The following is a 14,446-nucleotide window of genomic DNA, read 5'->3' as shown; positions in this document are numbered from 1 at the left end:
TAAATTGCTCTAAAAATATGTCAAAAGTCACAGTTCATGATGTCATTCTGCTTAGTGAAGGAGCAGTTGTAAAGTTCCATCAAAAAACTGCTTCAGTATAAAATATTGAAGATTTGATTAAAAAAAAAAACAGGTTTAATAAAATGCTGTTCACCTTTGGTCAATGATTTTAATTGACAGTTCTTCACATTCTCTCCCAGGCAGGATCCAAGATTAAGGAGTCATGTAGGTACAGTCCTTCTAACAAGACTCCACTCATGAGACCCTATATGATGATGTCAGGCTGAATTTCAACTCGGCCTGCTTGTTGATAAAATGATCCTAGAAGATGACTCAGTCTGGGAGACCAGAAAGACTAGGGGTTGTATAGTTCAGGAGGGCAGAGGAGAGCAATACCTGGAGAAAATGAAAGAAGGTTTGTATTGATAATTCTTGGGTGAGGGAGATCTGTGTCAGCTCTGCAACTGGGCTTGAATCACCATAATTAGGAATTTGTACTAGCTCCCAGAGGATGGCTTTGAAAATATCTAACTTTTACCTTTCTGATGTTGTTTAGGATTAGGGTCAGTGTGGACTAGAGATACAGGTCAGGAATGGAAAGATAGGGGATGTAGAGGTGGGGGAATCATGCAGAATCTGGCATGTGGGAAACATTCTCAGTGTAGATCAAAGGTTCATTGTCAGAAGCCAAGTTGCCTAGATTAGAATCCTGGCTATCATTTACCAGCAACATTGATGAGTTACATAACATCTGCATGCCTCAGTTTTATCTTCAGATATGTGAGGAAAGCATTAGTGTACTTTATAGAATGATTTGTGATAAGTGCAATGTATGTGATCATTTTTATTAGAAATTAAAAAATAGCAATGAAAATAAGCTCATTGTAGAAATATATGTTTAATATATATATTCATATCCATACAATGTGTTGCATGTACACACATACAAATATATTAATAAAGGAATCATTAAATGAAGCTTGAGAAATCTAATCCATTTGCCTTAGAAAGCTACACTCTCATTCTCTTGGGCTCCAATTCTTAACGTGTAATGTGTTGTTTGATGGACCACAGGGATAAGTAGATGAAGAAAATAGGGAGACTGTGAAAGAATTCATGCTTCACTGAGAAACTGCATTCCAGGAGAATCTCTGATTGCTGAGAAAAGCAATCCTGGCTGTAAAAAAAGGCCTAGCACTACCTTTAAACTCACTGAACAAAGCCAGTTTCCCTGGGACCCCAGCTTAAATTTACTTCTTTCTGACACTTTTACTGTTCATGGAAAAATACTTTGTCAAAATAAATGTTTACTTGGCTATAAAATTTTGAAGGTATGGTAAAATGTACATGCATGTATATATCCTTGGAAATTTGTGGAGTAGAGAAGGGAATGACAATATCCAGTCAACAGTAAAGAAATAAAGGTGGTATGAATAACCCAGTTCTATTTTAAATGGAATTCTCTCAGAAGGGAATTCTGGATACAAATAATCGTCATGGCCATATTCTCTTCTCTCTTCCATGTCAGTCCTTTCTGCAACTGAAATAAGAAAGAAGGTGAATGATATTGTTATGCCTTAATGATGTTGCTTGTAAGGAGGGAAAGAGAAATCACTTCCTAAAATTCTATCATAGGTTCAGCACATTGACGGGTTTGATAGCACTGGCCAGACCTTAGTCTGGTTCCTGATGCACCTGCTGCTCAGTGGGTGAGGTTCAAATATTTCAACTTGAGCTTCGGTTGCCTCTTCTGTGAAGTGGTCACACCAGTCACACAACCTCACAGGTACTAAAGTACTTGATATACTACTTGCTTAGGCAAAGTGTTTGAAACCCTCGTTATTATCATTTTCTTCCTATTTTTATAAGCTACATTATAATTATGTACTTATACTAAACCAGCAACTGACTTTTGTTCTTGAGTTTAAGAAAACTCAATGCTTTGTATTTAACATGAATGTTTATTTCTTCTTGAATCACAGTGGATCTGTGGTTGATTCTAGACTTTACTACTAGCTCATGGACATCTTTGGATGAAAGAGAAGAATTTGGTATTTAATTCATTATTTATGAAAAGCTAAAGAATGAGCAGCCTATACAGCTAAATGAAGATTCTAGAAATGGCATCTCAGCAAATGTGCTAACAAAAAAGCACCTGCATATTCAGGCTGTCTCAAGCAGCTATTTGTTTCCATAGCACCTAAGTAGACAAAGACAAAATCTCCCATTTGTACCCCAAAGCAGAAAACGCCAGTTAGTTTCAAATTCCAGGTTTTGGTAAGGAAAGATGATACTTTTCATTATGCATTAAATGATGGTTTTAGAATTTTTTTCTTTTTTTCAGTTAACTAATAGTCATTCTTTGGCTATATTTATATTTTATATTATATAATTATATATATTATATAAATATTATATATTATATACTTATATTAACATTCAATGAAAATGCTGATGTTTGTCTTACAAGACAAATCATGCAAGTTTCTAAAATGTCATTTTGGTTAGTTTAGAAAGGAAAATGATATAATAAAAGAGAAAACACTTCTGTGGTAAAAATGAACTTAGGAGGAGTCCAATAAAATTTCAGCATGTTAAAGTCAATTCAATAATAAATGAGAAAGAAGGATTTGGAGCATTATTTATTCATTTCTCAGAAAAAATTTTGAAAACCTTCTGTGTACTTCCTTGCACTTTGCTAAATACAGTGGGACTCAGAGTCATATAAAAATGGTCGCTGTCTTCAGTAAGCTTCAGGAAGCCAGGAAGAAAGGCTGGACCACCAAGGGTTATACCACAAGGTAGAAGATGCTTTATTGGCAAGCAGATAGAGGATGCTTCACAGGAGGGAAGACAAGGGACCAGAAAAGAAAAAAAAAATGAAGCTAAAGGAAGACACAAAAGAAGCTGTTCAGAAAACGCAGAAACAATTTTAGTAAAGAAAACGTCTGCCCTTCTAAAATCAGAGACATTTAATATTTTGTATAATACATCAAAGATACGCTTAGTTTTTTAAACACCTCTCCTCCCAATGATTCTGAGGCTCAATCATGCTTACAGGGTACATGAAATGAAGTATCAATATATTAATGTGACAAAATGCCTTGGTACACATTGCCTGATTGGTAAGACTCCACAAGGCACACAGTTCACAGAAGTTAACATAAGCTACAGGAAGTGGCCTCAGTTTTCTGGTATTTACCCCTTCTAGGCAGGGTGGACAATCTTTCAACACTGTACACCATGGTGCCCTTTGAAATATGGCCATTGAACATTAAAAATGAGTAACTACGTAGGCACTGATGTATAGAAAATACACTTTATGGTCATTTATATTATAAACTGGAAATAAATGCTTTTAAGTTACATATATATTTACCTATGCCAGAAAGTTTGACAAACACTGAACAGTCCATGAAGAACGGAAGCCTCTTGACTATTTATTCAAATAAATATATTTCAACTCTATGCAGCAATACTAATTTACTTGTTAAGCTCTAAAATCCTTTGGTTGTCAGGAACCAAAATAGTTTTGAGGTTAGGAAACTGGTTTCCCACTTAATTCTTGTGGCTGACCCAACTCCCCATGATACTCACCACTGAATATTTTTAAATGCATTTTTTCATCTGAAGTGATAATCAATTAGGAGCAAACTAAATCCTGTCTTAAAATTTCAAAAAAAATGCAAGTCACTTCTGAATGACCTCAGACTAGGCATTCACATCCTGAATGCTGCTTTTGCAAGCTGTCACCTGTAACAGGCTGAAGGGATGTGTACCCGGCACAGGACTGCCCAATCTATTGACAATCTCATCTAAGCAGGACTGTCCGATCTACCAGCAATCTCATCGAGCCAAGGTGGCTCAGTGGAGAGAGAACATCAGGTACAGTGCTTCTAAAGTCAGTTTATACAAATATATTTAAAATTTCTTTAAAGAAATTTCTTTCTAATAAATACAATATAAAAGCCTTTCTACTCTATGCATAAGTTTACAAAAAAGCACTTCAAAGATGTCTGGTCAAAGCTATTGCCAAAAGATTCTAAAGCCCACACATTTTGTTCCAGATATAATTATGACAGCTACTACAAAAGCAGTAAAAAGCAACACAAGAAAATCTTGGCCTTCTTAAATGATTTCAGTCCCATTCCGAAAGAGAACAGGTAATCAAAGTCCATTCAGGTTGTGCTTGTTTTTAAGCAGATATCAATCATTTGGGACCAAATGCTATGGCAGGTTCAGATTTTTTCATTATCATCAGTGTGGATCTTTTTAAGTGTGACTGGGCTTGCTTGCTTCAGAGATGTCTTAGAAACATCCGTGTGCATGGTGGACATGGCGATGGTCTCATAGTCGTCATCCCGAGACCGGAAATCACAAAAGTTAAAGAAGAACTGCAGGTCTCTCTGGAAATTTTTGTTCAGGAAGCCATAAAATATGGGGTTGACACAAGTGGAGATCATGGCTGTGAGGTGGCAGAGAAGGAACAACAGATTATGGTTGCAGGTAGCAATGATCTGATGGTTCCAGTCAAACACAGTGTTGAAGATGGTGAGAGGCAGCCAGCAGACAGCAAACGCCACCACGATGGACAACAGCATGATGTTGATTCTTTTGGCTTCACTGGACCTGTACTTATTGTCTCTCATCTTATCCATCATGCTGTTTCTTCTTTTTAAGCGTACATATATCTGCAGGAGGGAAAAAACAAAGAATTCAAATAGAACCACTCATAGAATGAGTACTCCTGAGGAAAGAAGGTAAAAAAGAAAATGGTAGGGGAAAGGGTTTTCCTACCTTGAAGTAGCAAATAAATATAAAACAGAGCGGGCCAAAGTACTGCAGCACCAAGAGGAGAGTGGTGTAAGACAGCCGGTGAGAGTCTGATGGAAATTTATCAAAGCAGACGTATTTGTCCTTGAATGCATCAAGGGTCACATTTTGGAATGGCTCATCTGTCAATACTTGATAGATCAGGAAGGGCAGAGAAGAAGCCACAGCAAGGACCCAGATGACAGCAATACCTACGTATGCATGTCTATTACTTGGTCTCCAACCCCGAGGATTGATAATCAGCTGATGCCGTTCCACGGCAATAAGGACCAGAGAGAAGATGGACACGGTGATGGAAACACACTGCACAAAGGGGTTCAACTTGCACATTGCCTCACCAAAAACCCAGTGGTCCATCAGCGTGTAGACAAACGTGAAGGGAAGACACATGATGGCCACAAGCAAGTCTGAGAAGGAAAGGTTCACAATCAGGATGTTGGTGACATTTCTCATCTCTTTTTGTTTCAAGATGATGATGATCAAAGCCAGGTTTCCAGAGACCCCAAGAATGATCACAGCTCCATAAGCAAGTGCTAACGTGAATATCATGGCCAAGGGCAGATGACAATCATCATTTTCAAAAGCCAAAAACGGGGAATTCTTCTCTGAAAAGTTATAATAGATTGAATGATTTTCCACCTGAGAAAATGATGTTGAATTCATTTTGACTGGTTTGGCTGTTACAGATGACTTTAGACAAATGGACAGTATGTTTCTTCAAAGCAGGTCAAAGACTCAACTTATTTTTATTCTCTATATTAAAATCCACTTATCAAGATTATTCTGAATTCTTCATTCCCTTGAACTGAACAATCTGTAAAGAGAAAATGACCAATTGTTTTATTAATTTTACTGAGGGCAGTCGCAATAAGTTCTCATTTGTAATACAATTTAAAGTGAAGACACTGAAATAAACAAAATATATTCTATATATGCATCTTTTTAAATAGTAGAAATGGTGCAAACAATTTGAAAAAATTACTAATACTTTTAACTGAATGTACTTACGTGTTGAGTTTCAGGAAAATGTAGTGGTCTGTACATTAGTAAAATATGTATAAATCTCCTGCCTATAAGTCTTACACAAAGGACCATCAGTGCATTCCTAAACATTGTGGGAATATTAATGTATAAAAGAACAATGCACAGGTTAGAACATATAAAAAAGATATGAAACTAACAAAAGAAAACAAAAAAAATTGTACCTAATTCTTTCTCTTATTCTAAAAAAGAATTTATCAAATTTTATTAATAGGAGTAGCCCCATCATACACTGAACTGCTCTTTAGAGAGGACTCTTTGGCACAAGTACCTTAGGAAAATGATCAATTCAGTGAGCCACCAAGAAAGTTTGTCCTATGAAGGACTGCTGAAAGAACAGATGTTTAATCCAGAAAAGACTTCCTAGGAATCATACACACATCTCCCATCTGAATAGGCAGCATTGTGTCCATGGCTTCTGGCTCAGAATGTTATGTCCACTCAAGTCAGAAGTAGGACCAAGGGAAGTGGATTATATTAAAACTATCTCACATCTTTATGAGGAATAAGAGTTTAACCAAATGGAACAAACTGCCTGCAAACTGTTCCCCACACATAATTTGTAATTGCTACTAGAAAGGCTGGGAAAGTTCTCACGGTGTGTGGGGGTTCAACTGGGGTAAGTCTGAAGCTATTTCTGACTTAAAGATTCAATAATTTTATTAACAGGTCAGAAGCTTTCTATGGATTTCTAAGGTGTTATTCAGGTGTTATTTGTAAATATCTTCCCTCCCCACTAAACTGTATACAGATACAAGGCTGAGATGTAAATTTTAGTTGTACTTTTGATCTTTCACAGCATTTTGTAATAGGAATACTCTTTTCTTACCAACAAAACAAATCACAGACAACAGTCTTGTAGACCTTAAAACCTCCTTTAAAAAAAAAAAAGCTCCGATTTCCCTTAGATTACTAAGTAAATATAGGAGATAGGGTTTATTATGTTAATTAACAAGTCATTGTGCCTGTGTTAAGAAAGGGAATTGTGGTTCTTTTCTTTCTTCTGTGAGAACAATAAAGAAAATCATGCAGGTTTACTTCCACTGAAAAGGAGATAAGAAATTTCATGAATAAAATATGCCTTTGCCTTTTAAGTGGTGCCACTGTTGAATCTTTCCTTGAGTGCTTCTGCTTTCTAGAATATGAGGTGTTTGGTATAAAATCACAGCTTATAAAACTGAAGAGTAAAAGTAAAGGTTGCTACCATGTGATGAGAATGAAAGTTTCAGGGCTAGGAAAGGCAGTGGAATGATATAAAGTGTGAATGTTATAGAAACGCTTCATGTCAGCAGCCTGGAAAGACTCCTGAACTTCCCTGGTATCACACTTTTCTCTCAAGTATACCAAAGAGAGAGGATATCTGTGTCTCTCCGTGTCTGAAAATGAACTGAGAGGAAGCATGTGCTAATCTAAAACTTATTTGGAAATTTTGAACTTAAGAATTCAAGAAAAACAAGCTGTAACTGGAGGATAATTGCTTTCCAATGTTGAGCTGGTTTCTGCTGCACAGCAGTGTGAATCAGTCATATGTATACGTATGTTCTCTCCCTTCCGAGCCTCCCCGCTCCATCCACGCCTCCAAATCATCACAGAGCAGCACGCTGAGCTCCCCGTGCTATACGGCAACCTCCCATTAGCTCTTTTACACATGGTAGTGTATACACGTCAATGCTACTCTCTTAGGAATTCAAGAAAATCTCGCATCATACTTCAGAGTCAAGTTGTTAGCAAGATAGCTAACATTACGGCTCCATTATCTGACTTTTTCTTTACTGGTAGAAGTAGCATGACAGCAAACTGCATCCGCTAACTCCGTATGGCCCCCTGTCAGCACAGAGGACCCGGTGAAACATGCGCCACAGCGGTCACCGCGCTTCCTGGGCTGGCCAGACACCTGAACACCGCCACCCCGCCCCTCACCGCTGGCCTGACAACCCCACGGGGCACTCCCTGACCCTCACTCCCGGCCTGACAACCACACGGGGCACGCCCTGACCCTCACTCCTGGTCTGACAACCCCACGGGGCACGCCCTGTCCCTCGCTCCTGGTCTAACAACCCCACGGGGCACGCCCTGTCCCTCGCTCCCGGCCTGACAACCCCACGGGGCACGCCCTGACCCTCACTCCCGGCCTGACAACCCCACGGGGCACGCCCTGTCCCTCACTTCCCGGCCTGACAACCCCACGGGGCACGCCCTGACCCTCACTCCCGGCCTGACAACCCCACGGGGCACGCCCTGACCCTCACTTCCCGGCCTGACAACCCCACGGGGCACGCCCTGACCCTCACTCCCGGCCTGACAACCCCACGGGGCACGCCCTGTCCCTCACTTCCCGGCCTGACAACCCCACGGGGCACGCCCTGTACCTCGCTCCTGGTCTAACAACCCCACGGGGCACGCCCTGACCCTCACTTCCCGGCCTGACAACCCCACGGGGCACGCCCAGACCCTCACTCCCGGCCTGACAACCCCACGGGGCACGCCCTGTCCCTCGCTCCTGGTCTAACAACCCCACGGGGCACGCCCTGACCCTCACTTCCCGGCCTGACAACCCCACGGGGCACGCCCTGTCCCTCGCTCCTGGTCTGACAACCCCACGGGGCACGCCCTGACCCTCGCTCCCGGCCTGACAACCCCACGGGGCACGCCCTGACCCTCGCTCCCGGCCTGACAACCCCACGGGGCACGCCCTGTCCCTCGCTCCTGGTCTGACAACCCCACGGGGCACGCCCTGACCCTCGCTCCCGGCCTGACAACCCCACGGGGCACGCCCTGACCCTCGCTCCCGGCCTGACAACCCCACGGGGCACGCCCTGACCCTCGCTCCCGGCCTGACAACCCCACGGGGCACGCCCTGACCCTCGCTCCCGGCCTGACAACCCCACGGGGCACGCCCTGACCCTCGCTCCCGGCCTGACAACCCCACGGGGCACGCCCTGACCCTCGCTCCCGGCCTGACAACCCCACGGGGCACGCCCTGTCCCTCACTTCCCGGCCTGACAACCCCACGGGGCACGCCCTGACCCTCGCTCCTGGTCTAACAACCCCACGGGGCATGCCCTGACCCTCACTCCTGGTCTGACAACCCCACGGGGCACGCCCTGACCCTCACTCCCGGTCTAACAACCCCACGGGGCACGCCCTGACCCTCACTTCCCGGCCTGACAACCCCACGGGGCACGCCCTGACCCTCACTCCCAGCCTGACAACCCCACGGGGCACGCCCTGTCCCTCACTTCCCGGCCTGACAACCCCACGGGGCACGCCCTGACCCTCGCTCCTGGTCTAACAACCCCACGGGGCACGCCCTGACCCTCGCTCCTGGTCTGACAACCCCACGAGGCACGCCCTGTCCCTCGCTCCTGGCCTGACAACCCCACGGGGCACGCCCTGACCCTCACTCCCGGCCTGACAACCCCACAGGGCACGCCTTGTCCCAGCAGGGACAGTCCCTTCACAGCCACCAAGGGCGCCGGCCCACTATAGCTTCTGCATCTTTGCCTCTGCTGCTCCTCCTTATCCATCCAAATTCTACCCACCTTTCAAAGCACTATATAGACCCTTGAATCTTAATTGGTTCCTCTCAATTGTAATATTATCTCTTGAAGGTAGATACTATGTGTATTTCATAATACCTTGCAAATATCAGCTTTAGAATAAAAATGACTGAAGAAGTAGTAGACACTTGGATGGTAAGCTTTTATGTGAGTTAATACTAACATCAATAGCTGAATTCTATTGTAGACTGGAAAAAATGCATGACCTCAAAGCTGAGAATTCTGTTTCATTTGGTGGACACACCGTAGACACCCTCTCAGATCATTCTGAGGGACTGCTCCAGAGAGGTAAGGGAGGGGCCAGCATATATAAGAGTTTTTGCAACAAAAACCAGGTAGTTGGAACATCAAAATATTACTGTTAATTAAAGAAAACAAGACATCTGAAGTGAATGAATTTAATGCATTTCTATGTATGGGAAGATACATGAGTCTGGGCTCCCTGAAACACTGTTAGTGCCAGTGTCCTGTTCTTTCCTGTGTGAATACCCTCAGGGTACACAGTCCAGGGCAGCTGCAGGGGCTGGTGGCTGGATGGCCCAGGAGTCTTTGTTTGCTGATATGGAGATGACTTCCTTGTCTACACTGTCATAGTCCTTTTATATGCAAAATGGATGCTAGTTAAAAGAATCATTTTACTAGGTCAGGTGTGGGGGATGCTCCACTTCGTGAAAAATTAAAAAAAGGAATTGTTTCTGAAAGAAAATGCATTCATCCAAGAAATATTTATTGGACACAATTCTGTGTCAGATGTGGTTTTCATGGAAACAACAGTGACCTTCCTACTGGGTTTCTAGTCTTATGGGCAGAGAAAGACATGAAAAAATAAATCAGTAAAAGAGATAGTACACAAGATGGTATTAAGTGCAGTGGAGAAGAAAAAAGCAAAGCAGGGGACCTGGGACTGTCGGGAGGGCATTGCTGCTGGGTGGCTTGGAAGGCGTCTGACTGGCACGAGAAGAGGGCATGTGAGCCAAGACTCCGCAGTGAGGGAGGAAGCCAGGCAGACGCCTCAGGGAGGCAGCCCGTTGTGTGGTTGTGTGGAAAACACAACCAAAATCCTTATGACTGGAGTGTGTGTGGTGCGAGTAGATGAGAAGTGAGACAAATAAGGGAGGGACTATGGGGCAGTAGTTGGAGGATAAGCAGAGGAGAAACAGACTCTGCAGAGTGAGTCTCCACAGACAGTCCTCGACTTGTCCCTGAGACGAGAGAGGGACTCGCCGGAGAGTCTCTGGTAAAGACATGAAGTCCCATGATAGTGTTTTAAAATTCTTACTCTAGCTGGTGTTTTCAAGGACTTAAGGCAGGAGAGAGAAGTAGGCAGGTTCATTTAGAGGCCAGTGCACTAAACCAGGCAACAGGTAATGGAGACACCAAGACGCTGGCCGTGAAAACAAAGAAAACTAGGGTTGATATCTATTTCACATCTATATATCAGTTAAAATTTATCTTGACGAAAGTCACTACATATGGGACTTCATGCAAACACTTATTAAATTATTACAGTTTATGGGCTACAAAGCTTTCTTGCAGATGAATTTAGGTCAAATCTACTGAAACTCCAGTCTTTGCAATTATCTTTGAATTTATATTTACAATTTACATCCCTTTGAAATTATATTTGCCAGACATACCTGTTGAGGAATAGCAGTTTTCTTATTAAGTAGAAGTTACTTTAGCTACATAGAAAATGAAAACCGCTTTTTTAGAGTATTCAAAAGACTCTTTTGCTAAGTGCATGTCATTTCACTTGCGTAAAATGGTTCTGCATTAGATAAAATGTGTATTTTCAGCCTACCTAAACATAATCTCAAGGATGATAATTGTCAAAAAATAACAATATTGAGAATTTACATACATCATCTTTGAAAAAGAAAATGATTTAATATTTATTATTGCAATATACACTTCTAAAATGAAGTAGGGACCTAAAAACACTGCAAAATAAAAATGAATGGTTGTTAAATCTCAATATAGCTGTCATGCTCCTAGGGACAAAACAGACACACTACATATATTACCAGTTGGCAAATTAGCCCCCTTCCAAATAGAAATGTTTCTCCATTCCAGTTAGAGTACTGGCCTTTACAGTTTGCTGTTCCTAGAGCTGTTACAACCTGAGAAAACGGCTTTCTGGTCATAACCTGCTGCAGATACATTTTATCATTTATTCAAAACTGGCTGCTCAACTCCCTAGTTTTTGGAAAAGAAGTATCAGCCTTGTTACTTACCCAATTAACTTTGTTAATAACCAAAGTTACTGCTAGTTCATGGACATGAGTTACATAATTCTGCTTTATTCCCTTCTGGGAGGGCTTGCTCAACAGACAGCTGCCTTATAACAATAAGGAAAGACTAATAAAGCAGTAGTCACCCACCAAAAAGTAGTAGGTCTTTGGTCATGGGTATGCAACCCGGCAGACAGCTTTCTCCTCTCACCGGGGAAGCAACACTGTTGCCGGGTTTCCCGTTCAGGCAGAGCCAGGCAAGCTCTGTGCTTCCCCCGCCTGTGTGCCACCTGGCAAGTTATGCTTTCCCGGGGATCTTGGTGGGAAGGCAAATCTGAAAGCCTTTTAAAAAAAGAAAAGAAAAAAGAAAGGAATGTCAAAACACATTCCTTCACTTTCCCCTCCCCTAGATTTTCCGGAGTTATCAAAGAACAAATGGGATGTGTTAAATCAAAATTCCTGTCTGCACGCTTACGCGCCCACCTTTCTCATATTGTGTAACTAGGTGAATTGCCCCAAACTGTCCTCACTCCTAACACTGCCACCCCCTCCCTCTCCACCACACTCACACACACACACACACACACACACACACACACACACACACGCACACGCGCACGCACACACACAAACACACGCCATCCATTTGTCTGGAGATGTCTCTACCAATAACGATGAGGCTGGCGAAGCAGTAAACGTCCACAACAACCAGAAACAAAGAAGCAGAGTCCAAATTCAGTTCTCTCTGGCCCAGCGTGAAAGTGTAAGTGCTAGTCGCTGAGTCCCATCCGACTCTTTGCGACCCCATGGACTGTAGCCCACCAGGCTCCTCAGTCCATTGAATTCTCCAGGCAAAAATACAGGAGTGAGCAGCCATTCCCTTCTCAGGCGATCTTACCCACCCAGAGATCGAACCCGGCATTAGTCCTTAGACCATTCTCCCCTCTCCAGTCTACCTGGGGACCAATGGACCACTTTGCCCACCCCCATCTCAGTTCATCCACAGTGTCCTACCCAGTGGCGCTCCACCACCACCACCAGTGTGAAAGGAGCTCAAGAGTTGGATGCTGGAAAGTAGGAAGTAGGGAACTGGGTATCTCTCAGTGCGCGGCGCCAGACCCGAGAGGCGGCTCCGGGGGTAGGGCTCCACCCAGACAGCGCGGTGGGCGCCCACCTGGCCCGGGGCGGCTCCCCGCCGACAGGAGCGGAACGCGGGGCCGAGGCGGACCCGCAAGCCCTCCTCCTCCTGCTGTCCCAGCGGCGCGTTCCTTCGCAAAAGCCCAGCGTAGCCGCCCCGCGGAGGCTCGGGAAAGATGTCAAAGACAGCGACGGAAGGGGGACGCAGTCTCACCACGGCCACAGGAGGGGCACGCGGACCCCTCACAGAACCTGGGTCACCGACGTCCGCCCCACATCGCAGCGGTCCCGGGTGGCGGATGGTACGGAGCGGATGGTAGGGAGCATCCCGCTTGCGCGGGACCGAACTGAAGGTGTGCGCCCGCGGCTCCCCATTTCGGGACTCGCAAGCCTTTCCTTCCTCTCTCGTCCTTCACCTCATCAGTGAGAGATTTCTCAAAAGTCAGTCCCTTCAAAAGTGTACACTTGAAACTTACCCTCTCTGCTGGATCCGTCTTTTGGCCCGTTTATTAAAGCGAAAAGGACGGCCGCGGAAGGGAGCGGAGTGGAGTGGAGAGATCGCGGGTGATTCTCCGGCACAAATCCTAAAGATCGGTGGGGAAGCAAAGAGCCGCCCCTGAAGCTGAGCTCCACCTAGTCCCGGACACGTGACAGCCGGGGTGCGCCGCAGCCCCCCGCACCCTCTCCGCGGTCTCGCCGGAGGCTCCCGGGGAATTCGAGAGGCAGCGCGGAGAGCCGCGCGCACTGTCCGTCCACGCGCCCGGGCCGGGGTGCGCGCTCCGCTCTCGGAGGGGCGGGCCGGGAGGCGCCGTGCCGGGCTGAGGTCTCGCCCGCGCGCGGTCGCTGGCGGTCGGTGCCACCTCGCGGCTGAGGCTGTGCGGGAAGCCGGGAGAAACCCAGCTCCGGGGAAGTGGGCGCGAAACCCATCCCGATTGAGCCTCTCCTGTGTCTCTCGCCTTGTGATGTTCGGCTGTTTCTTACGCCAGACCAGTTTTTTTTTTTTTTTTTTTTTTTCTTTTCTTTTTAACAGTGAACAAAGAGAAGACCTTTAAAAAGCACAAGTAGCAAATCTCAGATAAGATGGACTGGCTTTTTTGAAGGTTTTCTTTTCTTTTTTTTCCGCTAGGATAACGCGTTGAGTCAGATGTGTTCCCAGCATCGAACTGTTCCTTTCGGGGAGCATAAGGAATGAAACATTCTCCTGCGGGTCAGAAAGAGTCAGTGCCGTTTCCTAGGTACTTAAGCTACTACCGTGCGGAACGCCCTGAAAGAGTAAAAGAATAGAATGTACACAGAGTGCATTGATGGAGCAAAGGCATCCTGGTACCTGATGATTCAAGCTAACTATGATACAATGATCTCAGGTGTTTTACATAGTTATAGTGGACTTGGAAAAGCCAAAGTTGTCTTTCTCTCTCACACACAGTGTTTATTGATGTAGATGACTACAACTTCTTCCAAATCAAACTTTTAAATAATAAAAAGTCTTCCTAATAAAGATACAGGACGCTGCCTAGGAGATACATACAAGCTTTATTATTATAACAACTATGATTGCAGTCTGCTTTCAAACTAAAAACAGAACAAAATTCCAAGACAAATGGAATTACTTAAACATTGTTGGAAAATGTTTTATTTTTCTAA

The 14,446-nt window shown here is 44.4% G+C and overlaps 1 protein-coding gene across 1 annotated transcript; it reads right to left on the bottom strand.

Moving 5' to 3' along the window:
• Positions 1-2,639: 2,639 nt before the first annotated feature.
• On the bottom strand, positions 2,640-13,381 carry NPY1R (neuropeptide Y receptor Y1). The gene is made up of 3 exons (XM_061164715.1): positions 13,279-13,381; positions 4,798-5,647; positions 2,640-4,691 (listed from the first exon to the last, which is right to left on the bottom strand). The coding sequence occupies exons 2-3, from the start codon at positions 5,494-5,496 to the stop codon at positions 4,239-4,241; spliced, it is 1,152 nt and encodes a 383-aa protein (XP_061020698.1). The 5' UTR covers positions 5,497-5,647; positions 13,279-13,381; the 3' UTR covers positions 2,640-4,238.
• Between the last annotated feature and the right edge of the window lie 1,065 nt (positions 13,382-14,446).

This window comes from Dama dama, chromosome 17, assembly GCF_033118175.1.
Source record: "Dama dama isolate Ldn47 chromosome 17, ASM3311817v1, whole genome shotgun sequence".
In the NCBI taxonomy this organism is placed as follows: domain Eukaryota; kingdom Metazoa; phylum Chordata; class Mammalia; order Artiodactyla; family Cervidae; genus Dama; species Dama dama.
The sequence above is the reverse complement of the archived record's forward strand: the minus strand, read 5'-3'. Positions and strand labels throughout refer to the sequence as shown.

What these genes read in the sequence shown, in the direction of transcription:
- NPY1R (XM_061164715.1), bottom strand. Translation starts at nt 5,496, where the DNA reads ATGAATTCAACATCATTTTCTCAGGTGGAAAATCATTCAATCTATTAT. An exon ending in TATTTATTTGCTACTTCAAG is followed by an intron (nt 4,692 to 4,797) that starts GTAGGAAAACCC and finishes TCCCTCCTGCAG; the next exon opens with ATATATGTACGCTTAAAAAG.